At 40.8% G+C, this 27,692-nt stretch overlaps 1 protein-coding gene across 3 annotated transcripts; it reads right to left on the bottom strand.

The window, feature by feature from the left end:
• Positions 1-1,204: 1,204 nt before the first annotated feature.
• On the bottom strand, positions 1,205-22,388 carry E2F6 (E2F transcription factor 6). 3 transcript variants are annotated; one of them, XM_038133164.1, is made up of 7 exons: positions 22,155-22,388; positions 19,032-19,080; positions 17,293-17,509; positions 16,819-16,977; positions 15,705-15,819; positions 14,261-14,412; positions 1,205-2,328 (listed from the first exon to the last, which is right to left on the bottom strand). In XM_038133164.1, exons 1-6 carry the CDS (start codon positions 22,218-22,220, stop codon positions 14,293-14,295), a joined length of 726 nt encoding a protein of 241 aa, XP_037989092.1. In that variant the 5' UTR covers positions 22,221-22,388; the 3' UTR covers positions 1,205-2,328; positions 14,261-14,292. The 3 variants fall into 3 exon arrangements, with proteins under 3 accessions (XP_037989092.1, XP_037989093.1, XP_037989091.1); XM_038133165.1 differs by lacking the exon at positions 1,205-2,328 and adding an exon at positions 10,076-13,548 and having other exon boundaries at positions 22,170-22,388; XM_038133163.1 differs by lacking the exon at positions 1,205-2,328 and adding an exon at positions 10,076-13,548 and having other exon boundaries at positions 22,155-22,386.
• Between the last annotated feature and the right edge of the window lie 5,304 nt (positions 22,389-27,692).

The raw sequence follows: 27,692 nt of genomic DNA, 5'->3' as shown, positions 1-27,692 counted from the left end.
TCTACAGTCCAAATATGTTTTAGGTGTCCCAAGGCAGTAGGGAATTCGCTGTTGACCATTTTCACAACTGGCTACATTTATAGGTACAGATTTTTAAGAAGTAGGTATGTGGGGCTTATTGGTTAAAAGCCACCAGCTTCAGGTTGTTCCTTTAAGGTATTCCATAGTCCCCAAGCCTGTCCAGGGAGTAGAGGGATTTGGCTTTGGACCTCAGGCATGCTTTCACTACTATTGCAAAAGAAGCAAAAGGAAACAAACTACCCATGTGTGCATCTGTTTTAAGAGATGGGGCTGTGTTTTTAGCACTTGCTGCTGGCTAAGTAAGGCTTTTGCAAATCCTCTTTTCAGGCTCCCACTCTGAAAATATTTGAAGAACATAAGAGCACTACCAACAGGGGAGTTGATTCTCCTAATAGCTAGGTTCTCTAAAATTTAGGTTTAGCATCTATCTCATGGATCTAGTCCATCTTTGTGTTTTGCATATGGGAGAACAGATGGAAGAGCTAAGTGAGTTGCCAGAGATATCTTGGACTATCTCTATCCAGCGACATGAATCAACTCTATCCCAAATGAGAAGCAAATTGTGACAACAGAGTAAGAAGGACAAAACACCTGTCAGTAGTCCAAGCAAATACAGCCTTTGAAAGCTGCCAAAAGTAAACCATGTCAGACAGCTACAGGCAAAGGTGCATAACTATCGTCACTCGCTCAGGATGCTGCACTAACGTGGATCAGTGTTGTTGTGATGGAAATAGGACAAGTCATTTTTTACATAATGAGGTTTTGAGACTTTGGAGGGCGTAGCTAAAGATCATCATTCTACCTCCAGAAAGTAATGTAGATTTATGTCATTAGTACAGGGATTTCTTTACTTTTATATTCATAAATACAAACCAGGGAGGAAAAGGAATATAAGTTTGTTGTCAGTTTTGTTTGTTTGTTTTAATTTTCCTTTCTCACATGCTAGTGTTCAGTCAACCTGAGGGTTAATAAATTTTTTTTTTCTGGATTAAAAATAAACTTCTTCATTTTAGGTTAGCGAAAACAGACAGGAAGACAGGTACACAACTTGTGTATATAGGAGTTACATTTTTGAAAGACTTGCAAAGTTAGCCGCAATCTTCATCATTGATATACTGATTCCAGTGTTGTCTTGGGACAAATAGTACAGTTATGTAAAATCCACAGAAAAAAACTCCCAACATTGTTTAACATTCTTTCATTTAATTCATCTCTTGCATTGTAATGAGAGACTTTAAATACAAGCAGCTTTTCAAACCCCATGCATTTCCAAACCAGCCTCAGTAAGACTGACACTACCACATCAATTACTAGCACAGGCCAGCTATAAAATTACAAAACCACTCAGCCATCTGTATAATTAAATGCAAACCAAAGTAATCAAGCAAATGCTGAAGAAAATGTCTTCATCTGGTGAGCTTTTTAGGTAAAGGCCTATATCTACTGTTCTGCTTGGAAAGGCATGTACCTTTGTCTCTGAAGGTGTGCTAGGTAGCTGCTTCCCATTTTTTTCAAACAGCATATATAGCTGATAAATACAGAATTATTAGTTGGTACTGTCTGTTGCTGTGTTAAAGTCAGTATGCTAAGCACAAATACCAGAGAATCAAGAAAAAGAGGTGTGAATCAAAAGTGGCTGTGTAATGTCTGGGTGTGTCTGATAACGCAGGACTTGGTCTCTGCCTGGCTCTTAATTACTTACATAATTCTCCCCAGCTGAATAATATTGCTTTTGTTAATAAGGTAGTTTCATAGATTCTTGGATGCATTGGGAAGACAGAAGTGAAGATGTGAATCTAGGTTAATTGAAATGCTTACGTGATGGTGATGTGCCAGATTCTCAGCTGTAAGTCTCAGGAGGAAACTTGCAGTAAGTGTAGCTTGGAGAGTAAGGACAAAGTGACCTCGAGTTTTCCTTTGCTGCTTTGTGCATTTAGGTGAACCTTAGGGCTCTGGGGCTCATAGGTGTAAATCACAGCAGTTTGAGAGACTGCTATGATTTATGAAATCCTTGCTGTTATGTTGTCAGTAGGCTGTTTATACCTCACAGTACCTTGGAGCAGAGGAGGGTTTCTGCTGCCCTCCTGTCTGCTGTGAGCATTATCTCCAGCTCTTCCTTCAGGTGACACATCGTAAAGGTTGAAATACTGGAAATATACAGGAGTACAATGTTGCCAGTCCTTTGGAAGTGCTGGCCAGAGCTTCTCAAAGCTGTCTCTGCCTCCTTTTTATTTGACAAGGGGACTAGAGATTGATTCAAACCTGTCACTTGTATGCCTGTAACAATCTCTTCCAGTGAACACATACCTGTAAGAACAAAAGCATTTCTGATAGTTTATTCTGTATTTAAGATCAAACATTTAAACATTAGATACCAAATGGGAATTATGAGAAATGTGGCCAAAGTCTCATGTTTTCCTAGACGAAGCATAATCTGAACCAGCATGTTCATCCTGATTTGCACCAGAATTCTTTAGCAGAACAAGAACCCATATACACATTGTCTTTCCTCTATCCTGTGGCAATTCACGTTACACAGTACACCTTCAAATAAAGTTCCTAGACACTATCTTGCAGAAAATTGCATTAATAAGAAATGGGATGCCAGGAAGAAAAGGCTTTGTAGCCTTTCAATGAGAACATTCAGCAGGATGGAGGCAGAGAGGTAGGTGGCAAACTTAGTGACCTTCACAGTTACACAGCTATTGAGGTTTTTTTGAATTGTCGTCTTGGATTTTGGTGTAAGAACCACTGGAGGCATCTAATCAACCTTTCTTTTGATCTGGCCTTTTGCCATAAGTATGCAGGAACTGGCTTGGAAAATGACAGTAAAACCCCAGGCACTGAATGCTCTCTGCAATTAGGGGGAAATGCCAGTAGAAGATGACTTGGATAGAGCAAGCTAAAAAAAGATTATTAGTGTAGAGGTTCTGTGTGTGTCTCTGAATACCCACATTATGTGTCTCTGCATTAGCACTGTCATTCCTGTGATCTGCTTTTCCTCAAGACTTAGCTACTGTTAATTGTGGGGAAACCAAGCCAGTCGAGCTGATACCGGGGTGTAAACAACTACAGCTGCTGTGCCTGCTCTCAGGGAACTTGCAGGGGCTGGTAGAGACGAATAAGAACAGTTGTGAGTGCACGAGTGAAAACACAGCTTTGCATATAAGGGTTTACAGTCCTCAAAAAATGACATCACTTTGTATTTAAACAGCATCACATTCAAGGAGGAGGGAGGGAGGGAAGGAAGGAAAGGAACGAAAGGAAGGAAAAGAAGGAAAGGAATGAAAGAAAGGAAGGAAAAAGAAAGAAAGAAGGAAGGAAGGTAGGTAGGTTGGTTACTGCTTGGAAAAAATACAATTTTTCTATCTGTCCTTTTGTCCAACATGGACAGTATGTTTAACTACTGTTATTTCTAGACTTGACTGTCAAATAATAAGTAGGATTACTGTACGAAGAGGCTGACATAGAGATGATCTCTGTTTTGCCCCAGTTTTTGGTGATGGGGGACAATATTAAAATTAAACACTACACATGGATAAGAAAAACGTATCTTGTAATACTTTATTTTTCCATGTTTATGGATAAGAAAAATTAAGGTATTACAGGAGGTAATTGCAACCAATTTGGAAGGAAACTTGGAAGATTTTGATGTGAGAAAGCTGAAGTTAGTGGGAATTATTAGGAGATATTTTCATGTACAATTTTTATAGGAGAATAAAACATTCTGAAGCATGTAATTCTATTTCCAAACTAAAAAGAACTCACTTCATGTAAGATAGCAATGCCTTATGGGGTGAAATAGGGAGGTAAGTATTAGTCGAATCCTTGAAGATTTGGATTGGTAGGAACTACAAAGGCCAGTCCTGGTCCCTCTTGTTTAACTTTTTAAAATTGGAAGCTTTTTGTTTGCCAGCATGAAAGCCAGGACTATGCTGCTGATGCTGTTTGCATCAGACAACGCCAGTAGAGAGTTGGGGGTTGGGATACTGCTCAGAAGATCTGGATCAGCTCAATGATGGGAATGATAGAAACAGGACATTATTAAATGGTACAGTCTACAGAGAGAGTGAGTGCCCTTGGGCACTAGGAAGAAGTTCTGATGTAATGTGGGAACTTACCACTTGGAAATAGCTGAGGAGAATTACTTCAGGCTTACATTAGCTAATGAAAATGTGGAATTAAAAAGTGTAAATGGTATTGTAAAATTTAACAAAGGTACTCAAGTGAGATAGGATACGGCAAGATCCAGAGAGAACACTGGAGCATAAATAATTCTATTCTGATTGCAGAAGAGGAACTGGAATGGGAATTTGGCAGAGATAAAGGAACAAAGCAGACTGTTTTATGTGAGGTAGCTTGAATAACTGAGTTTTCTAGATCCAGCAGCGAGGTAAATGAGAATATGGTGGTGTCTAAAGATACATCAAAGACAGCAACCAAGGAGTTTAAGAGCTGTACGTTACAGAAGAATGCTGGCAGAAGAGCATATTTGAGTAAACTGGCCACAAATAAGCGCAGATGGGAAATAAGACTGTTTCTAGCTATTCACAATGCGGGGTTAGTACAACCTTCATCCAAGCAAAGGCAGCCAGAAAACACAGAAAATACACCTGCAGTGTATCAGTGCACTTTGAAAGGGCCATAAGATATGGCGTCTGGCACCACAGGGACTGGAGTCGGGAGCTCTCAATGTCATTTCCAGCTCTTATGTGGCTGCAGACACAAGGGTTTGTGAGAAGCATAGGGTAGTCTGGATGAAGGTTATCAAACTATTTCATGATCAGTTAAAGACTTGGTGGAAGTTGCATTTTTGTTCAAGAGCTGCAGTGAATGACATAAAAATCAGCACAGTGTGGATATAACTAAACACGCTGCTTTTCTTTGCTGAAAGAAAATAACCTGAAGGTTATTTCTTTGTGTCAACCATTAAATGTTATGTTTTAATCCGATGTAAAATATTTGTTTTGGATGCTTGAAAGAATGTCATAGCATGGATATACTTAGGATGAGGAAATCCTACTTTTGTCCAAGGGAACTTGAAGCAGAATTCTACTTCTTAGAAAGCTGTCCAAGGACTTGGTATCCATGAAGCAGGACAACGGGGAAATTCTTACTCACAATGAAGCTGGTGACCTGCACAAAGGCACCAAGTTTATTTGGTCAGTGAGGGGGAGCATGAGAATCACAGCTTCCTACTCTGGGAACCAGCCTGCTCCTTTGGGAGGCGTGTCCCCATCCCTCGCAACTGGGACAAAATTGAAGTGGTCACAGGAAGGATTGAGCGTGGTCCACCTCAACAGAGCCTCTTTAAGGGGTCTCTGCTACCTAAGTAAATGCTCTGATCATTGAGCTGTTAGGTAATTGGGGACTTTTCTCCAACACAGTTTATCCCCTTCTTTGTTTTTTTTCCAGCCAAAACTATTCAGCAAATTTGAAGCAAATAGTTTAGACATGACTGAAACCACATTTTCCAGGGAATTAACTATTAAAATAAATAAATAAATCACCCAGCTCTATTACCTCTTTTAAAATCCATGATGCTTCTTTTCCATATAAATTGAAACTTTTTTTTTATTACTATATGTAATTAAATGTAACTGTTTGACCTATCTACCCAGCCAGGGTAGTAAATTAGGGCTCCTTAGTTATACTGTTCTGGAGTGCACAAGTTGTATTATAGCACTTACAACTAATGCTTATTTCTTTGGTTTAGTCATATTTTCCTTTTTTTGCAGCCCCTTTCATCCTATCAGTTCCAACAGCTCATCACTGTAGGAGAGGGAACTCTTCTCTATTACATTTTCATGCTTTTCTGGTCAACTTATTTAAACTAATAGAAAAATAAACCACTTTTTTTGCAGTGAGCCTCATGCTAACTTGTTGACAGTTTAAATAGATTATGCCATTCCACTAGATACAAGCTAAACTATTGGAAACAAATCAAATAAAAGGATATAACTAGATGTAGTTTGTAATAATGTTCAAACTATTCAACCAGAACAAGAAGGGTTGGAATTAGATTGTCGTCAACGTCCTTTGTAACCTAAACCCTTCTGTGAATCCATGACTGTATGATTTCTGGTCTGCTCTGCAGGAGCTTGTAGCACTCCAAGCATTGCGTCTCATCTTTCCAACTGGTAGTGTCCAAATACTCTCCCTAGGCCGCGGTGAGCAGCCCTCTGTTGCATCTGTTGCAGCATTTCTCAGGACTGTTGGTTGCCATGTGCGATTTGCAGCTGGTCAGGAGTGTGAAGTGCTGGTTTGCTTCAGAAGCCGTGGAAGGATGGTTGTAGACATCCCTCTAGTGGCCCCGCAGCGTCCGGGATGCCGGGAGCAGCTCTGGCATCCCCGGGCTCAGCGGGGGCAGATGTGCTCCTCTGCAGCTGGGTCCTCTGCGGAGCTGGGGAACTGTCTGACACACACAGATAAGAAATGACAGATATCGTCTCCCTTTTTCCATTTCACCAAAGTTTCCCTGGAAATTCTGCACCAGTTCAGGGTGTTTAGAGTGTTTGTTTCACACAAGCCTTGATACTTCAAGGCTAAACCCATTTCACTGGCCATTGTAAAAAACAGATGTACTGGGAGATGGTATGAGGAAAGGGTTAATCCTGTCTCTAAGCTTTTTTAAATGTCAGTTTATTTAGCCCAGAGTGAGGAAAAACTTTGTCATCGTTGAAAAAAAAAGGGCAATTTATACTTGCAGATTAATTAAATGTTTCAGATCTTCTTGTCTCTTTAATACAAGACTGATAGAATACCAAAGGGGAAAAAAAACACCAAAAAAACCCTGAAGTATATGTAAAATAAACATGAGGAACACTTACTTGTTCATCTGTAAACTTCGGCTTCTCAACTGAAATTGTCAATAAGATGCAAATTATGTTTATGTGTTTGGAACATTGAATTTATTTTGCTTTTTAATTTGTTAAAGGACATGCAGCAGAAATGAGAGCCCTGAGATAGCATCTTTAAAGATAGTGAAGAGGTCTCCAGTACTGTCTTCGGAAAGGATGCTGTCCCAGGGCACCCACTGTGGTTACTTCATGGAGCACAGCAAGTCTGGGAATTGCCCTTGCTGGTGCTGGACAAGCATCCTATGGAGGGTCTTGGGGAAGCCGGCACACTCTGAGGCTCTGAGGAGTCACTGCAGAGCAGAACTGAGCAGAGTTTGCAAAGGAGGTCAAGACAGTCCCCCCCGTTTTGCAAATGGGCACAGCACAGAGGAATGATTTGTTCCAGAGGCACAAGCTGCCTGACAGCAGCAGCAGGATGTGGTGTTGAAAGGAGATACGGGTTTCTACGTAAGTAAAACTGTCCTTAAAGGACAGCCCACCCTGAGATTTTCTCTGGATGGAAACAGAAACTACAGATCTCATCCTTCTGATAATGGTAGTTCTGTATCTCAGTAATTCACCTGTACTACCAGTATTACCACTGTGAATCCATTATTACTTTTAAATAAGAATTACCTATACAAAAATATCATAGTACAACAATTAAGTAAATTATACTTAGAGCTGAACTCAGGCCCCTTTCAAAGCCATCATTTGCTGTTAATAAAGCCATGGCTGAATGAGTATTTCTGGTTGAACCTTGATTTTGTTAAACTGATTGGAAGCAATCGACTGAACACACACCACCATCCTGATCAGGTTTTGATTTCAAAAGTGGTAAAAAACTTTTTAAGTTGCATTAGGGAGATTTTTTTTCCCCTTAGCTCTGTATAATTTTCCCTCCAAATTATAAATGCTGCTTTGAAGACTTTCCTCCTTACACCCCAAAAATAGCTCCATGTGTCAATTTAAGAGATGGACAATTGGCATAAAGTCAGCAGAGAGAGCATAAATGCCTGAGAAGTTTTTAGGCGACATCTATGTAAACGATTGCTGTTGTCTTGTTTTCATTTCCAGGCAACTGATCCTCAGAGACACATACATAGAATACAGACAACAATATCTGGACAACCTTCCAATCTCTACTTTCCAAGCAATTTATACTTTCTCTGTGTATAAAAGAACAGTACTTTATAGATTGGGAATAAAATATATCTTGATTGGAAGATACTTGTTTTAAAGAGTCTAAGCATCATCTAATGTTACAAATTTAAAGCCTTTTTGAAAGAGGTAAGATTCCTGAGCTTCAGCCTGCAGTAAATTTTCAATATAGTCTAGAGTATTTCAGACCAGGAGAAACACATAATTAATCAATAAATACACATTAATCCACATTTGCCTCTTCTGCGGCTCAGTGGCCCAGGGTTGTCTATGTTTTTTGAGTCAAAACTACTAATCTCTGCATGGACACTGACAGCCAATGTGTCAATTTTGGCAGTTTGAAAGACTAGCATTTGTTTCTATCCCTTTATTCAGTTCTTGAGGATAAATCTGCAATTAAGTCATTTTAATCTCAAAAGAAAGGCAATGCTAATACTTTCACAGTATTTTGCTTTTACTTTGCTTTATTTTAACCTCTAATCATAGGAAGAATTAATCCTGTATCTCTATATTTCCCCCATTAAGACTCTCCCAGGATAGGATAATATTGCATAATTTCAAATGTTTGTTTTCTCTTCAGCTGAATAAATACAGAAATCACCTCCAATAGCTGCTTGTCAGCCTGAAGACAATGGCTGGGCAGTCGCACACATGGCTGGCCACTTAAGGTTGAAGCTGTTTCTAAAACCAGGGAGATTTTTTTTTTGTGAGAAATTTTTTCTTACACAAAGAAATTTTTTCTTACACAAGAAATTGTTTCTTACACAAAATATTAGTGGCATTGATGGTGAGAATGTTGCTTTGACAATCTGCGGAGAGTAGCATTATCAAGTAAATCACAGTTCTAGCTCCTGACTGAATTCTGAGTATAGGATGGAGGCACTGTGTGGATATTGTCCTGTTTTTGTAGGTGTTTTAGGAATTGGAAAAGATCCCAACTAACTTCTGGGAAGCTTGATTTGATCCTTGAATGCCCAGCTAGCAGCAGTGTCTGGTATTGGCCACAGTGCACTGCGGTCCAGGAGAGCTCCAAGGGTCTCGCTATGGGCTGGTGTCTATAGGGTCACAAGGGAGTTGGCTTTAGTCACAGTAATTTTCTATCCTGGCCGCAATTCAGGTCATCAACTTTCTTTGAAAATTTGGTGACAAAAATTTTATTCCACTTGGGTTGTTGTTCAGGCAACAAAAGTAAGTTTCCAAGGCTGTTCATTAAAACAGGAGCTTGTTAGCAGAAGTTCCTGGGAGAAGAGAGTGTTTCTGGTAAGCCCAAGAGAAGCTCAACCAGCTGCTGTTTGTCAAGGCTGAGGCCTAATGAGCATTTCTGGGATCACAGTGTGGCTGGGGTAGGGGAATGCAGCCCCACAGTGGCCTAAGAGAAGTCAATAAAAGAGTTGTGATGTGCTGAGCTTGGATCTTTGAATTTGCTGTTACAGCTTCTAGGATTGTCTGCTATAACCCCATTCCTTAATCTAGAGTCAATTGGAAACACTACATCATTCATGGATCACATGGTGAGGAGCTTCCATCAGCCCACATGGTGGATGTCTGGAGAGTGAGAGTCTGGCAGCTCCAGGCCCTCAGGTCATCCATGGTCTGCCTGCAGGGGTGGCAGGGAAGGAAGCAACCAGGGGTGCCATACATGGACAGAAACAGGCTGCCCTTTCTCTGCAAACATCATTAAATTTCCTTTGAAACACAGACTGTGCTTTTTGACTAACAAGTATTCCAGTCCTTCAGTAAACATCTACAAGCACTGAGAAGCCTTGCCTAGGTTTATATAACCTACACAATCAAGTGTAGTTTATATGATTTTAGCCTCAATGCACTTCGCACAAGTTACTCCAGGCAGATCAGAAGTGGAACCAAAAATAGCAGATTCGTGTTCCTGATAAACCTTTCAGCAGTTACTGAGGTCCCAGCAGGGTGCCGGGGCCAGCCCATGCCAGGATCATGGAACACAAGGGTTTAGAGCTTGCAGCCAGCTGCTCCATTCTGGGAGCAGCTCATGGGCTGGCCAGCAGGGGAACCTTGCCACTGACAAGGACAAGCTACAGTGACTTTTGAAATCAGTGTTTAATTATGCTTATAAAATGAGGCTCTTCACACACACCAAAAAGATTGTCCAAAATGAAGAAAATTACTGACTTTCAAATGCTTTCCAACGCTTTCCAACAGACAATAATTTTCAGGAATCTTCTCTCTTCTTTAAAAATCACATTAATTAAAACTGTAGTTCACATCTGAAAACTCTGACAAGTGACTTCCCACACCAAGTAAGGGCTGAATTGGCAACCTGCAGTGCTTTTTACTGTAAGAATCAGCAAACAAGGAATTTATTAATTATAGATCCTGGCTGTTGCTATTGCTGATGGATGCATTAACATGTTTAGCCATTCTTACTAAAGGGAAGGCAGAAAGAGTACTAGAAACTTTTAATTTATCAGAGTCCTCAAATAGCCAAGAGAGCCTCTTACACATACAAATGTACTGAAAATGAGCAGATATAGACTCAGCAAAAATAATAATCTCTCAGAAAAAAAATCAAGCATTACTATACAAATTCAGAGTAAGGTCCTGTCACATTTACAAGTGAGCTTGTAACTTGTGTCTAAGTTCCGCATCACTTGGGAATTTTTCAAGTCCCAGTTGAATATTTTCAGCTAGTTAGTGCACTGAGCATATACAGTACATTGTTTTCCAGCATCACCAATGGGTAATAGTGTACATAACCAAGTAGCAAAAGCAGTAGTTTAATCTTCAGATGTCCATTCGTTGTGCTGAAGGTGCAATATTAAAACAACAGATGTGTTTAATAAAATAGTAGCAGGATAATTGTCATAGTACAGCTTCTTCCATTTCACTGTGACAATTGTGTGGCTAAAACCAGTAATTATACTGCTAGAAAACCTGTACAAATGAGTGAGGAAAAACAATCACTAGAGATTTGTTCAAAACGAAAAATCCTAATGTTTCATTTAAATGGATTGTTCTGCTGTTGAAGACAGACTTCCTTAACATTTTTAAGATGGTTATTTTGTAAAAATGTATTTCCTTACTCTATAGATATGGTAGGTAATGGCAAAGTGTTAGAGGGTCGGTTTAGATTAAATATTAGGAAGAAATGCTTTTTTATGAGGGTGGAGAGGCACTGGAACAGGTTGCCAAGAGAAGCTGTGGATGCCTTATCATCTCTGGAAGTGTTCAAGGCCAGGTTGGATGGGGCTTTGAGCAATGAGGATGAGAGGAAATGGCCTCAAGCTGCACCAGGGAGATTTAGGTTGGATGTCAGGAAGAGTTTCTTCACTGAAAGAACTGTGAAGCACTGGAAGGTGCTTCCACTGGGAGGTGGTGGAGCCACCATCCCTAGGGGAGTTCAAGGAATGACTGGATCTGAAACTCAGTGCTATGAACTACTTGACATTGTGGTGTTTGGCCAAAGGTTGGAGCTGATGGTCTTGGAGGTCTTTCCAACTTAATAATTCTGTGATGTGGGGAAGCTGTCCCTGCCCAAGGCAGGGGCGTTGGAATTATTGTGACCTTCAAGGTCCCTTCCAACCCTAACCATTCTAGGATTTTATGATCATGTAACAAAAACCCACCCCAACACACAGCATTCAGAATTAGTTAGCATTGGAAATTTTTATACGTTTTATGGCAAACATTGTCCTGAGTTGTTGAACTAGTGTAGGGGGAATCAATGCTTCTCTTCGGCACAGACCTCCCCACCCACCAAAACAGAACAGCAATGTGAAACCTCAAATAGAGTTTGCCATCTGAACAGTCACTGAAGGACAATTTTCCTGTGCAAAAAAATGCTTAGTTTTAACCCTCACTCCTAGCTGCACTGGAGGAGCACCTTTCTCATTTTTACCATATTCTATGTATTAATTGTGTTGTCACTTTGCTTTTATTTATTATTATTACAGCTCAGCCTGTAGTTTGAATTTCATAGACAAAAAAGTAAGTATCCTGTTTTTTCCGGAAGTCCTGTGTTCTGGAGCCAGAAGTTGATAGGACATACATAAAAATTCAAGATTACTTTCTGACACAAGATTGAACTTGGTGTTTTTTCCCCAGTTTGCAGAGTATTCTACTATGCATTTCGCAGAATTAGGGAACCTTGTGGAGAACTGAGTTAACTCTCCATCTGTATTTAGGTATATTTATGCTCATCAGTGTCACCTGTGCCACCTTATTTGTATTGTAGAACATAGGGCATTTAGTTTCACTGCACCTGTCTAAAATAGCTGTAGAGCTGCTGGCTAGAACATGCAGGGTTTAATTAGCATTGATGGTCTCACTTGTGAGTAGATATATAGTTGTCAATACTGTGTGACCGAAGGACTTGGACTTCCCATTAAAAACCAAACCTGCCAACCCACCCCTACAGAAACCATACTAGGACGAAGTGAGCCCATGCACAGCATTTGTACAGTGACAGTTCACTCCCTTAGACAATCCAGGATACAGATTTGACAGCTTTGTTTTATGGATACGACAGATGGATAATACAGACATAATCCTAAAGTACTTTACATACTTCTGCAAGCTGAGCCACAAAGATGTCACGATACTCGGCTAAGGCTCTGCTGTATGTAAACTCCAGAAACTGGAATGGACCAATTTAAGTAGTTATTGATCATTCTTCTGAAAATCGCTAGAGTACTGTGGCATCGCAAGATCCAGATCTAAGTGTTATCTGACATTACCATGTAAAACAGATTTTAAATTTTCACATAATTTTAAATGTTTGTAGTTACTCAGTGAATTGCAGCAAAGGCAACCCAACATGTTTCATTAGACTTTTCCATATTTTTGTAAGCTTATTTTATTTCTTTGCTGTACAGAGGCAGAAATGCAAACCATTTCAATAAATGTACATCAGTAACTACCTAGAAATGATACAAGTATGTACACAAAGCCCAACTATTTCACTTCAGTGTTGATACCATAGTTCATGTAGAACTGGATGCAAACAGCACCTACACAGTGAAAAGCGTAACTCTCAGGATATTTACATCTTGTTCTTTATAGCAAAGGCTTCCAATATACCAGTTCTTTGTTACACTTGACAATCCTGCTTAGTAGTGCTGCCTCAGAACCGAAAAGTGCATGTCTTCATTTTATACATTCCCATGCAGACTGTGGACCATTCCAGAAACCCTTCACCAACCTTAATTTCTGGAAGTAACTGATTATCTATGTTTCTGTCAATTAAATTTATAAGGTAAAAAACTGTTTTTCCAAAACTCTGTAAGTCATATGCAATTAAGAAAACAAAGTTCCTAAACGCAACCCCAGAAACTGTTGTCTTTTGACTTGGGAAGATAAGCAATCCTCTGAAAACACTCAACCAACCCACTGCTGAATTTTTTAAACACTGTGGAACATTTCAGGTCACAAAGTTTGCAGATCCAAGCAGTTTGGAAAAGTCCTATAACACAGATATTTACATTCTATATTAGATTTTTGTGTTGTAAATAATCTGGCATCTCAAAAGGTTTTTTCTCTTCCATCGGAGATCTCACTTGAAAAGGAAAGTAAAAAAGGAATATGATTACTCTTTGAGTTATTCCACAAGCAAAATGAATTTAAAAAATACCTGTGAAAAAAAAGCCAACTTTTCCCTTCACCTATAAAGCAGCACTTCTAAAAATAGTTTCTTTCTTTGTGTTCTGAGCTACTGCAATTCCTGCCACATTTATTTTTAAGCCACAACATCCTGCAGCACTAGGGTTCTTCAGAATCTTTATTCCATCCAGTCTTGTTTTAGGAGATTAAAATACTACATCCCCTCTTCTGTCTGCCCTCCCTTAGGACAGGAATGAACAGTAGCACAGTCTTGTTTAACAGCATCATAACTCTCATGGCAGCAATCTGAGCTGAGCAGGACGCTGTAGTGCAGCAGCTGAGAGGTGACACATGGAGCTGAGAGCTTCATGCACGGAGCGCAGCTCTGACAGGAAATCAGCAAAGGATGGAAAAGGCCAGGGAACAAGAGTGCCTTGCTCTGTGTGCATGTGCCTGACTCTCTGACCTCCTGTTGCTGTGAGGTAACACAACAGCACAGACTTCTCTTCCAGGCATTTCCTATACTCCCACACATCATGGCCCACAATCTGTGCTCCAAAAATTACACTTGTTCAACAGTACAGCTTACAACTTTATCAGAATGGTATGATAATCTTAAAAAAACCAAAAAAATACATGTGGATAAAAATGTAAAAGGAGGAGGTTACCTTCATCAGGATAAAATGATGTCTCAGTTTCACTAGATATGGACAGTATCCATATCTTCACAAGTTTTGGCACCTGGATTGTCTTTTTCCACCTCACATAGATACACATCAATGGGTCCTTTTGTGCTCTTCACATGTACTTCTATGTGATCCTAAAAAAGAGCAACTTGTATATAATTCCAAGAATAAAACTTATACATTCTTTATCTATTTTTGCACGTATTTTAAAGACAATAGATTAAGAGCAGAACAAATACAGAAATGATGTAGCTATTTAAAATTGTGTTACTGCTTCCACATAAATTATGACTATTACATACATTTGTAGGACAACTATTATGCAGAATTAAGCTAACAAGCTTTCAGTTTTGACGAATGTGCATTTAAGTATTTGTTTAGTCTTTCTATTGACCTTCAGATATATGACCAAGACTTACTTATATATTTAGGAAGAGTAACAAAATTTTAAGAACTTGACAAAACATTGCCATGAATCAGACAACAAACGGGAGCACATAGCTTTAACAAAATAGTAAAGCAACTAATCCTTATCACTTCTACTGCTTTCCTTCCACAGACATCATGTTGCAAGACACAGAGCAAATAAACCTTAATGCACAACGGAGAAAATATTCAGTTCTAATGTACAACTTTTTAAATTCTGCCTTTTTATTGCTTCAGGAGGCATGTGGAATTGCTCTTTTTCATCTCCACTGGATGAGGCACAGTTCCTTTGACCAGGGAAACTACTGGAGATCTACATAGTGGATCTAACTCTTTGGGTTCTACTTATTCATTTCCTTTTCCTAAGATATACCCACCTTTCTGTCCACACAGCAAGGCAACTTCAATGACTGTGCAACTGGGAAGATTATCAAAAATGCTCACGCAAAAAAGAAAATGGAATTAAAGTTCCGTTTGTTATCTTGGGCTGTCTTCCAGGATTTGCCCTCTCAGAGCACTACCAACAGTGGGTTCCCAGTACACAGGCCCCACTATACAGTTGCAGCACTGCTGGGTGCAGGGGGCAAAGGTCTGGCTCCTCTGTGAGACAAGAATGAAGCCTGTGTGTTGCACCATAGGGCGAGGACAGGGCACAGCCCCACTCCATGAAAAACCCGTCTAGATACCATCTACCACAGTGACAAAAGGTTTTCTTTTTCCAACCAGATTGCATACTTTATTACAGCTTTTCCATTCTCTCTAACAAAATCAGGTAACTAAAGCTCAGATACATTTATGGCTTAGTAATTTAGGCAAAAACAAAAATACAGCAAGTAAGCTTCTAAGACTATTATCCCTGCAGCACTGTTCAGTGGAACACAAGAACATTTAACTACCACTATCTGCAGGACAGAGAAACTGGAAGTTAATTACTCACTGCTGCTGCAAAAAACCAAATTTAAAAGCTTTTGTTCCTTTAGGAACAATGTACACAACTTACATCTTTAGGTACTGGTATTTCCAATTTGGTTTCCTCTGGAGCTTTGATTGCAATCACAATCTGTTCCTGAAATGCCTGAATGCTTCGGATATCTTGGTACGTCACATAAGCTAGTGTGCACATTGGTCAAGGATCATGTAATGTAATTTGCTAATGGGCAGAAGCAAAAGTGTGATGTCAAGATATGTTGAGGCAGAATACCAACTTCAGAAAATTGACCAACAATTCAGCAGAGGTTAATATTAGCTTTGTAAAATGAAGTATCAGCTAATGATAGAAAAATACTTTTCTGTATTTCCAGGAAGGAAAAAAGCTTTAAAAAAAATATATATTCAATGTTATATAAGAAACCCAAACAGTCTTCACAGGTGTTGTCATAAGTCTACAAAGCAGAGGGAGTACTGTTCTTCAGGAATTACACTCTGTTTTCTAATAGCATGAAAAAAATTTCCTGAGACACTGTTGAACTATTTTCTTAACCAGTATGGTATAAAGAATATGAGCACATTTCATTTGTACACACACCTTAACATCTTGCTAACAAGGAAGCTAAATAATATTTTATTGTAACTCAAAGCCAAAATTCAATCTTTATGCCATATATTAAATAAATTTCTTTTCTATTGTCAAAACCTATCTGAAAGTCAGAACTGCACTGGAATCTCTTTCAAGAGAGAGGAGTATTAGGACATAACCAACATACCATTATATCTCCTTGGCGACAGGCCACTGGGACTCCATTCTGAGTCTGCTTTGTCATCTCACTAAGCATCTTGAGATCACTGGTATGTCAAAATCTGCCTCTGAGACAACTCAAATGGAGAGAACAGGGTGATGGTCAGGGTACTAAGACTGTTGCCCCACTTCATTCTTCGGCAGTGGAAAGGTCACACAAGCAGCACTCCTCTGAGGACAGGCTAGACTGTCCATGATACTGCAAAGCAAGGCACAGGACTGGCATTCTCAAATGCACAATAATCAAAAAGTCTGCTATTATACAACTCATTATCAAGTAGTACTGCATACCTGTGGTATCAGCCTACACTTCTACTAGATATGTGAGCATGTGCAACCAAAGCCATGTGTTAAAATAATGCAAGAGCTGAAAGGATATTTTGCATTTTCTTTGTCATCTGTTAGTTCAAATATCTGATGAGCACAATCCTTGATTAATTCATCCAGAGCTTCTTCCATGGCTGATAAGTCAGAAAGTTCATCTTTAAGGTTCTGCTGCTCTGGTGCTTTTCCAATTAGTTGGTCAAGACTGTTACCTCTAGAAGAATATGAAAATTGTCAAGCATGTTTGTATAAATATAAGTCTGTTTATTAAACATCAAGTATACTAACAGCAAACAGCAAGAAAGTCTGGTATCCTTTATTCTGCTGAAATATGCTTCCAGGTACTTCTGCATTTGATACTTGTTAACATATTAAGTAATTCACATAGCATAAGGAAAGATCCAGAACTTAAAATATTATCTGTGAGAAGTAACTTACTATGCTTAAAGATACTCTCAAAGTTATAAACATTACTGGACACTGTTGGGATTTACTCTTTCAGAAACTAGAAGCTTCAAAGCCAACTCACATCCACTGGATATGATTCTTAGATCTTTTCTGAATCAAGTCGATGCCATCCAACACATTGGTGATGTCATACACTCTTCGTTTCCGTACTCCAAGTGTTGTTGCTACTTCATTTAAATCAAGGACACCGTCTGGAGCTTTTCTGAGAAGAGCCATAAATTTTCGTGTCAAAAGCACCAAGGATGCATCAAATCGAGGCCTTTTGATGTCCACAGTTTCTGTAAAGTTTCGGAAGAATATTTAGGGTAAGCTACTACATAAGCATGAAGTACAAAAAATGATAGTGATGAAGTAACAATGAAGGTAAAAATCTGGAAGCACTGCAGTTTTTATTGCTTACATTGCATTGGCACCATATAAAGCCTATTAACTACACATACCTTCATTTGTTTGCAATGATTTTATCTAAATAGCGAGCATACATTTTTGTGCTTCCAACTTTCATGACTCCACACTGCTAGTATGGATATTAATAACTGAGTAACTGTATGCTCTAGAGGAGATGGGATCAGATGACTGACCAAATACCAATGAAACCTTTGGTTAACTATAGACAGTGCTGAGGTGCTGCCAGAGAAATACGGCTCTATCTCTGCTGCATGACACTATTAAGAGTATTTTTTCATATCTCTTTGGTCCAGTTTAACCAGCACACCTCACATGTAACCATTAGGCATGGTTCACAAGTCAGCTTGGCTTCAGGACTGTTTCAGCCTGGACAGGACCTATCTGCTCTGGAACTGAAGAATTTAGTATGTAGACAAAATGTTTGCACTATCTGGTCTCAGGGCAAAAAAACTAGTCATTTCATTGGTTGATTTATTAATACAACAAAGATGTACAGCTACCCTGACACCATGGTTTAAGAGATCCCTGTGCTATGTGTATTCATTACCACCATATCTGCAGATACAGCAGAAATCCCTGATGAATAACCTGAGATTCTTATGTATGCAAAAAGCACAAAAAAGCACCTACTTCTGAGTCAGAAAGTCATGGTATGCACAAACTCATTTGATGCCAGCCAATAAAAGATTGTCAAATTCAGCTGTAACTTGTCTTTTCTCCCATAAAGCAAACCAGGTATTTCATCTGATCAACCTGTGTCCCCAAACAATATTCCAGTCTAATGCTTCAAGAAAAGGTGAGTGTGTAAGCAAAGTACCCTAGACAACACTTTGACTTCAACCATCAGTATTTTTCCCAAGATGAATGAGATACGCACTTTTACTCATAATGTATCACACCCATTCCATGGCTGCAAGTTTGTGCACTCCTCAACACAAAGTGACAGGTTCAACAACTCAGTTTTGGACTGTGTTACTGTGAAAGGTGTGAAGCAATTCAGCTGGTGAGAAAATAAACAAAACAAAACCAAACCAAAAACAAACCCAAAAAAACCCAACACCTAGAAATTCACTCAACTTTATTTCCACATTTATTAACACCAGTGGAAATGCAACATTTGCCAGTATGTTGTTCCAGTTTTCTCTAACTCACTTTTCCTGTGCACTGTTTTCTATATAGCAATGGGAAGGTATACTTGCAACAGATCTAAAGAGAAAAAACTATAAAGAATATATTGCTTCACATCTGTTTTATTCAGTGAGTGTTCAGCATTTTTCCTGCTCTGCTGATATTAAATACAATTTTTCATTTGTCTACAGCATTGGAATCACATTGTAAAAAGGCACGACATACTGCAAGATTCATTTTCACACATGACACATAGCAACTTACTTTTCACAAGCTGTGTTTCCTTGTGCACATTCAGGTCATTCATTGGTGCCTGAGGAAATAAAAAGGGAAAAAAAACAACTGTCATAAAATGCTACTACAGGGGGAACTTCTCCAGAAGAAATCCTCAAATCTACTTTAGATGTTACAGCCATCAGAGCTCTGACAATTCAACAGCTATTACTGTGAAGTGTCACTAGATAAAAGGAATTTTAATTTTTAATTCCTGCCAGAACTTTCAGCCCTTAATCTCAACACAACTCACTCTGTTTCCAAAAACAGGAAACACCATTGAACTCGCTGATGCTCAAGCAAGCTGCAACCTCTCTTGCTTCTTCTGTTTCAATTCATGGCCATTTCCTTTCAGTTGCCCATCATGTACAACTGTGAAATATCTGGTAACCTTTTAAAGTTCTTAACTTGCTTGCAAGTATGGAATGAAACTTGTCAGGGAAGTTTGGGTTAGACATTAGGAAAATGGTTCTTCACCCAGAGGGTGGCTGGGCACTGGAACAGGCTCTCCAAGGAAGCAGTCACAGCATCAAGCCTGCCAGAGTTCAAGAAGCTCTCGGACAATGCTCTCAGGAACATGGTGTGACTCTTGGGATTGTCCTGTGCTGGGACAGGAGTTGGACTTGATGATCCTCATGGGTCCTTTCCAACTCAGGATATGCTATGATTTTACTGAACGGCTGCAATGGCTTAACAAGTTCTCTCAGGAGTCTATTAACAGCCTTCCTGTACTAGTGGGCCTAAAATAGGAACAGCATTCTAAGGGCATGCCAAGTAAAGAAAAAAAGAATTTCCCTCAATTTACTGTTCTCCTGCTAAGACAGCCTCATATGCCTCAATGTCAGGACACAGTGCAGGTGCACATTTAACCCCCTGTCCATGAGGATCCCCAGGTCCTTTCAACAGGGTGGTCCTCAGCCTGTACCACTGCAGGGTAAAGGCAAGGCTTTAACACTTGATTTTCAACTTCCTGGGTTTGTGAGGTGTTAGATGACCCATTCCTCCAGCCCATAAACCTCACATCCTCCACCTAACAACAGGACAGGCCCTAGGACAGGCCCTGCCAGGCACCCACCAAAGCTGCTCTATCACTCCCCTCCACAAGTGGTCAGGGGAGAGATGTATCAAAAAGTTCATGAGTTGAGCTAAAGACCACAAGAGATCACTCCCCGATCACTCCCCATCATGGGCAAAACCGACTCAACTTGGGAACATTAATTAAATTTATTACCAATAAAATCAGAGCAGAATAATGAGAAATAAAACACATCTTAAGAAAGCACCTTCCCCCCAACCCTCCCCAAGCTCTACCTCCTCCACACCAGCAGTGCAGGGAGATGGGAATGGGGGTTATGTCAGTTCATCAAATGTTGTTCCTGCTGCTGCTCAGGGTGGAGAATCCTTCCTCTACTTCAGTGTGGAGTTCCCTCCCAAAGAAGAAAGCCCCCCATGAACTTCTCCAATATGAGTCCATCCCACAGCAACAGTCCACCAGCTGCTTCCATGTCCATCACTTCCTCAGGGTGCAGTCCTTCAGGCACAGACTGCTCCAGCAGGGGTCAAGGGTCACAAGTTCTACCAGACAGCCTGCTCCAGCATGGGCTCCACTCTCCATGGATCCACGGGTCCCTGCTAGGAACCTGCTCCAGCATGGGCTTCCCACAAGTTCACAGCCTCCTTTCAGGCATCCACCTGCTCCAGCCCAGGTCTCCTCCATAGGGTGCAGGTGGATCTCTGCATCCCCGTGGTCCTCCATGGGCTGCAGCGAGTCTCTGCTCCTCCCTTCCTCCACTCACCTTGGTGTCTGCAGAGTTGTTCCTCTCATATATTCTCACTTCACTCTTCTCTGGCTGTAATTACAACTGTATAATAACTTTTTTTCCCCTTCTTAAATAGGTTATCACAGAGGCACTATTACTATCTCTGATGAGCTCTGCCTTCCCACTGCAGAGTCTCAGATGTCTCTCCATAAAGCAATTTATTCACAGTGGAGCAACATGGAAACAGCCCAAGCAGGGACCTCCAAAGAGGGATGCACAATAAAGGAACCTTTAAGTTTTTATACCCTCATAGGCTACTCAGGTAAATCTTGTTCTTCACCCTGAGTCCTCTGCTCCTGCTGTGTCTCCCCATGCGTCTCTCTTCATCCATCTTGGCATTGCCACCATCTCTGTGTCCTTTCGTTACCAGTTCTGGCTTCTGCTGCGTCCCTCAGTTCCCATTCACCTGGGCAGTGCCACCTTCTTCCTGCCCTTTGTTATCCCAAAGGTTGGGCAGTTCGTGGCCTCTTTTCTAGGGATCCCACCCATCTGCTGCCTGCAAACCGAGCCACCTGCACGGGATGCAATTCACACCCACTATTCCATGGCCATCACAGGCAAGGCTGTTAATGATTACCACATCTTTGACCCCTCTGTTTATAAGAAGCTGATTGAGGAAAGTATCACCCATTATAAACTCATCTAAGTATCTACATAAAGAAGCTGTGCCAAACACAAAAAGCTTCTTACAATCATAACTTCAATTACTCACCAAAAAAACTTACGTGAACTTGTTCATGGCTTTAAGAAAATACTACCACGTATTTAGCCCAACTGACAAGATTAATTCAAGAGAAAAAGTAATATATTGAAAATATTTCACAAAATTAAAAGCATGCACCATCAGGATTAACTAAAAACATGTAACTTTTTTTTAAGTTTTACAAAATAGACTTTTTTGCAAACTACTTCATAACATTGCTAAAGGTAACGGTGGCAGCTCCGTGTAAGATGATCATAGACGTCAAGAGGAGAAAACACATTGTAGTCCCCTTTTCTCATACTTAGCTACACCATATTTAGCTCGATTACGTGGCTATAAGTAACATAGGCAAGAAAAAACATCCTTTTGCATTCTAGCACCTTTCCCGGGAAGCCCGCCCCAACGCCACGAGGGAGGGAAGCACCCCAATGCTCCATTCGGCTACCACGCTGCCTGGCCCGCCGCGTCTTTCCCGCCCAGAGACGTAGGACGGGCTTTCGGCCGCCTCCTCACAAGCTCCCGCGGCAGGAGCGCAGCTGCAGCGCCGTCCCGCCCTCTCCGCATCCACACGCGGCGCCTCCCGCCACGTACCTCACTCACACGCACCGTGTCCGGCTGCAGCGTCTTCAGGCGCTCCCACTGCTCGGGGCTGTCCATGTCGGCCCGGCCCCGCGGCGAGGCGCTGGAGGAGGCAGAGCGCACAGACGCCCTCACGCCGAGGCTCCGAGCCGCGGCCGGGCGCGGGGCGCCGCGGGGCCGCTCCCGCCCTCATCGCTGCCCGTCATGGCCGCGGCTCCCGCGCGCGCCCGAGGCGGCCGCCGGGGCGGGAACGGGCGGCAGCCGCGCACGCGCCCTCCCCTCCGCCGCCGGGGCGCGCGCGGCGCCACCGCCTTCTCCCTCTGTTACCCAGCGGCCCCCGCGGCGCCTTCCCGCCCTGCCCGGCTTGTCCCGGCTTCTCCCGCCCCCCGGGACAGCCCCCGCCTCTCCGAGCGCCCGCGGGAACGCGCCGAAGCGGCCCCTTTCCTCCCCTCCCGCCAGCTTGCCGGACCGGCAGAGGAAACGGTCCCCTCGCCCCGGTCCTCGCCTTTGCGACAGCGGAGCGCACTGAGCACTGCAGCGGCCAGCGTGGGTTAAGGGAGGAATCACAGAATATGCTGAGTTCGAAGGGACCCACATGGATCGTCGAGTCCAGCTCCTGACTCTGCGCAGGACACCTCAAGAGTCACACCGTGTGCCTGAGAATGTTATCCAAGTGCTTCTTGAGCTCTGGCTGCCTGGTGCTGTGACCACTTCCTTGAGGAGGCTGTTCCAATGCCCAACCACTCTGGGTGAAGAACCATTTTCTAATACCCAACTAAACCTCCCCTGAACACAACTGCAGGCCATCCCCTCAGGTCCCGTCCCTGGTCACCAAAGAGAAGTGTCAGCCCCTCCTCCTCAGGAGAAGCTGTAGCTGCAGTGAGGCCTCCCCTCATTCTCCTCCAGGCTGAAGCAGCCGGGTGACCCCGGGCACTCCTCATAAGGCTTCCCCTCAAGGAGAGACTCCTCACTGCTTACTGCGAGGAGGGAGATTTCTCTTTCCTCCAGGTAACAGCATGAGCTAGGAGAGAGCATTTTGGCTGAGCATCACCGTGCAAGTGTGTGTGAGAGTAATTAGTATTGGCTGCCTGCCAAATTGGTTTTGTCAATACTTGCTAGTACGAGGCAGCCAAAGCTATGTGTGTCGCTCACAGGGGAGACATGGATAGAATGCCCATGTCAAGTATAAGTTAATTACAAGAGGTTTGTGAGTGAAGGGCAAGGTATATTACTCTAGGGCCAGACAGGAACCATCAAATGTGGCATGTCGAAACTAATCCTGTACATTTACCTTGCAGCAACATCCTTTCCCAAGTCCCAGTTCCATTGCTCCTGCCCTTTCCTCCATACTTCTGATAATGTTTTACAAGTACTGGCACCTTGTCATGTGCCAATCTCAGCAGTAGTCTCAAAATTTCCAATTGCTTACATAACTTCTGTTTGTCAGACAAAAATATTTCTTTAAAACACAGCTCCTTGTTAGGTAGCCCATTTGTTGCTTGATTGCTCTTTATGGCAATTAACTCTCTTCTACAGCAGGTAAGTCTGTCATGGAGTTCTTTTGCTTTAAGAATTATGAACTATTTTGCTTCTCCCACCCCAATCCAAGTGGAATTTCTAGTCCCAATTTCATCAGACGTGTACAACTGCTAGTCTGGTATGAGGAATTCAAAGCCATGAAGAACTTTGTTCATATTCTAATATGTCAGACCAAACAAGTCAACTAACACTCTATTATCTTGAATAAATACTGAATTAATTTTCATTTACCACGTGTTTCATAGCCCTTCCAGTTAGACATTTCTTTAGCTTATGATATCACCAGTGATGTATCAGATGCCTTGATAGAGGATGGAGTTTTCTTCATAGCAACCAATTTTCAGTCAAGTACTTGCATGGCAATAATCGCCCTTGTAGAGAAGTGTAGAAATAAGGTGAGCTGTTCTTGTGCTCTAATGAATCAACCAGAATAAAATAGGGAAATATATGATACAGCTCCTCAAAGGCAAAATGTCTGTGTTTCAGGAGATGTGGAATTGTGCATTTAATGATGCCATGCAAATGCTGGTTGTCAGTATTGTCAGGCAAGGTTAGACTGCTGCAGGTGCAGGTTTTCCTACCATGGAAGGAACACATGATTACACCAAAATGTAAAATGCTCATTTTTGTGTGTGCAACATAACCTGATTGCTAACTTCTCTGTGGTGATGTGCATAGTTCCATGAGGAATGAATATTTCTCACTCTTTTTTGTATTGTGGAAGATGCATTTTATCATTGCAGTTACTGATTGTATAAACCCACTGTGATAAAGCAGGTTTTTTCCACCTGGAACAGCAAAATGGTTTGGAGTAGATGTTTAGGGCCACGTTAGTTTGAGGTGATGTGAGGAATGTGCCAAGCAGTATTAAAGTCATTGAATTGGTGGCTGTTGGCTGGTCAGATATTAGGAGGATGTTATCAACTCATAATTTGAGGATTAGGATACATGAATTCCTGTATTAACCCATGTGGAAAACATTGCATCAACGTTTAACTATGCTGTTGTTCTAGCCAATCATAAGATCAAATCCTGTTGTTCCTGTGCTTCTCTGTCCTTGCCTGCTGATGTTATCTCATGGAGCAAAGGAGAGCCCCACAGGGATTCAGATTCAGGAAGTGTTTTCTATATTTATATGAAAATTAAAAAGACTTATTATTTTTTAAAATGAAAATTGGATGTTGAAGTAACTTGCTTGACTATCAGGAGTTTTTGCTGTGGTGTTCTGCTGATAAAGATTTTTATTATAGTATGTTATTATTTACATTTTACAAAGCTGATAATTAAACATCACACATTCTTTATTAAAATCATCTTGTAGATAAAAATGTAAATTATACCCCATTTACTGTTATCTTTATACATATTAAAGTGACTGTGCATTCTTTTAACACCTCCAAACATTAATTGTACAAAACATGATTCCTAAAAGAAAATATGTGATTATTTATCCGTAATCGGTTTCTTTTCCATTACATTGATTCTTAATGTGCCACCAGGGGGCAATAATTCATTTCCTAAATCTGATTTTTTACCATCAAAACCTGCCAGAATAGTGGATTTACGAATATTTTAAAACGACTGTATGTGAAAGGCAAAACATAAGTTTCTTAAAAATGCTTCTTAAATTACTTGTGTAATTTAATATTTTACCGTGCACTACTTAGGTTTTACTTTTATTTTGAGCAGCTGAAATTTGACTGCTTTGTAAAAGTTTTTACTGGTGAACTTCATGCAGCACTGAAATGGTGGATGGTTTGTATTTCATGCAGTGTGGGATTTTTTTGGTGCTTTTTATATTGCCATTGTAATATTCAAAATTTGTTTAAATAATATTATTTTCCCATTCTTTTACTTTTTGCTGCACTAATATACTAATAATATTTATTAGCCTATATATGTGATCCTGAAGTTGGAAATACATCCATTAAAAAGTACCTTATATCCTTGTATGATTTTTTTGTTTCTTTATGTACATAGTGATTACAGCATTCTGCAGTTAAAGCCAAGATTGCCTTCTGTAAAACTCTACAGCTCTGTATCAAATGCAGTCTTTCCTTTCAAGACAATAATCTTGTAATTGGATCTTACTTTAGGTGCACATGTGTTGCTGAAAAGATGAGCCAGAGGAAATATAGTCCTGCAAAAGTGCAAAAGTAAAAAACCATGAAAGACAGCAATTCCTGTGAATATCTGTTTGAACTACATGGGCCTATAGAGATATCCATTTTTTTGGATATTAGTAAGTCAGTCTGTAGAAGCTTCCAGGCCTCCCTAGGGTCCTCACCACTGCATAACCATTAGGCATAAAGGTATACATTTTTATGCTGTAAAATGTAATTACTTAAATCTGTTTCTGGCAATAGCAAAATTTTTCTTGATGTGCTCAGCTTAATCTGCCTGAAAAAAATTCTTCCTGTATACATGGCAAATAGTCATCCTTTAGTCTAACAAGGCAAATATCCTTTTTCTTCACTTTGTTGTGTGAGTATGAGGAAGATTGGGTCAGGTAATCAGATCAGAGCAGCACAGTGCTGAACAGCATTCGTTTTTGTCATGTCTTGAATGACACTTGAAAGTCATGGATGTGGTATCACACTGGAGACATAGGGTTTAGTTCATTATATGAACTGAAGCTCCTGCTTCTTCTGCCTGTAATTCAGAAAAGAAATTACATAGATGGAAAAAGGACCCTTAAGGTGACATTAGGGTTGTGTAAATAGCAAGTACTTGCTATATATGAACACTGGTGTCTTACTGAAAAAGTTCAGTGAATATTGTGTTCTCAGGAAGGTTTGGAAATTTGGCAGTAAGCCATCTGCCATGGTCTGACAGAGCCTGGGGGTTTCTAGGCAAAGGTCTTTACAGAGCCTGCTGGATGTTTTCATCCATGCTAAGGAGTTTATCAACAGAAGAAGATTCCTGTTGCAAAAGGTCGTTATTATATTTTTTGTTTGTATCTTTTCTGTGGCAGAGGAGGTCCAAAATGCCATGATGTCTTTAATTTTGTCAACTTTAAATGTATGGAAAAGTTGAAGTATGTCCTCGTAAGGTGGTTGTCTTTATATCATGAGTTTAAAAGTATCCTTGAAGTTAGGTTTTTTGTTGTTTTGGGGTTTTTTGGTGTGGTTTGGCTTTGTTTTGTTTGGGTTTTTGTTTTAATTTTGGGGTTTTGTTTAGGTTTTTTGTTTGGTTGGTTAGTTTTGGTTTGGTTTGGGTTTTTTGGGGTTTGTTTGGTGGGATTTAAAAAATTTATTTTATCATTTAATTTTACCTTATCATGTGAAAAAGTACCTACAGTACCTACTTGAAATTGGAGTAGCTTGCTGTTATGCATGCAGTGAGATTTATGATTTAGCACATTCACCGATAGTGGGATTGTCAGGATGCATAAAGGTTATTCAAGCCTAACATGGAAGTATATTGGCCACTTCCATCCTTTCCTCCAGTTTCTCACTCTCTAATAGCAGTGAGAACTTGAAATGGATGAGAAATGTTGGGGCACCTGTTTGTGCTGAGGGAAGGTGTAGGAGAAAGAGATTCTAGGAAAGTGGGTTACCTGCCACTGGGAGGCAAGCTGTAGACAGATGCTGGGAAAACCACCAGAAAAACTCAGGTACTTGTTTCCATTTTTGAGGTATCTGCATTCCTCCATGCTGGGCTAGTTCAGCCCCAGTGCTTCCATGTCTTATCATCAGGGAGTAACACCCCTTGAGAACAGGCCCCAGGCCTCCAGCAAGCTGAGATCACCTCCAGCCCCAGAGGATTAAAGCTAAGCAGACTTTTCTGCCTCTCTTCTCATCCTTCCCTTCCTCTCACATTTCCACCACAAGCAAAATGGAAGGTACCACTGAATGGTAATACCATTGTTTTACCATTAACTTTGGTTTTACAATTGAGGAATGGCAAAATGCAGTTTTGCCTACAATACCGAGGAACCTTAGAATCAGAGATTCATTTAGGTTGGAAAAGACCTCTAACATCATCCAGTCCAACCATTAACTCAGCACT

Source organism: Motacilla alba, chromosome 3 (assembly GCF_015832195.1).
Source record: "Motacilla alba alba isolate MOTALB_02 chromosome 3, Motacilla_alba_V1.0_pri, whole genome shotgun sequence".
Taxonomy (NCBI): domain Eukaryota; kingdom Metazoa; phylum Chordata; class Aves; order Passeriformes; family Motacillidae; genus Motacilla; species Motacilla alba.
This window is presented reverse-complemented; position numbering and strand designations above follow the sequence as displayed.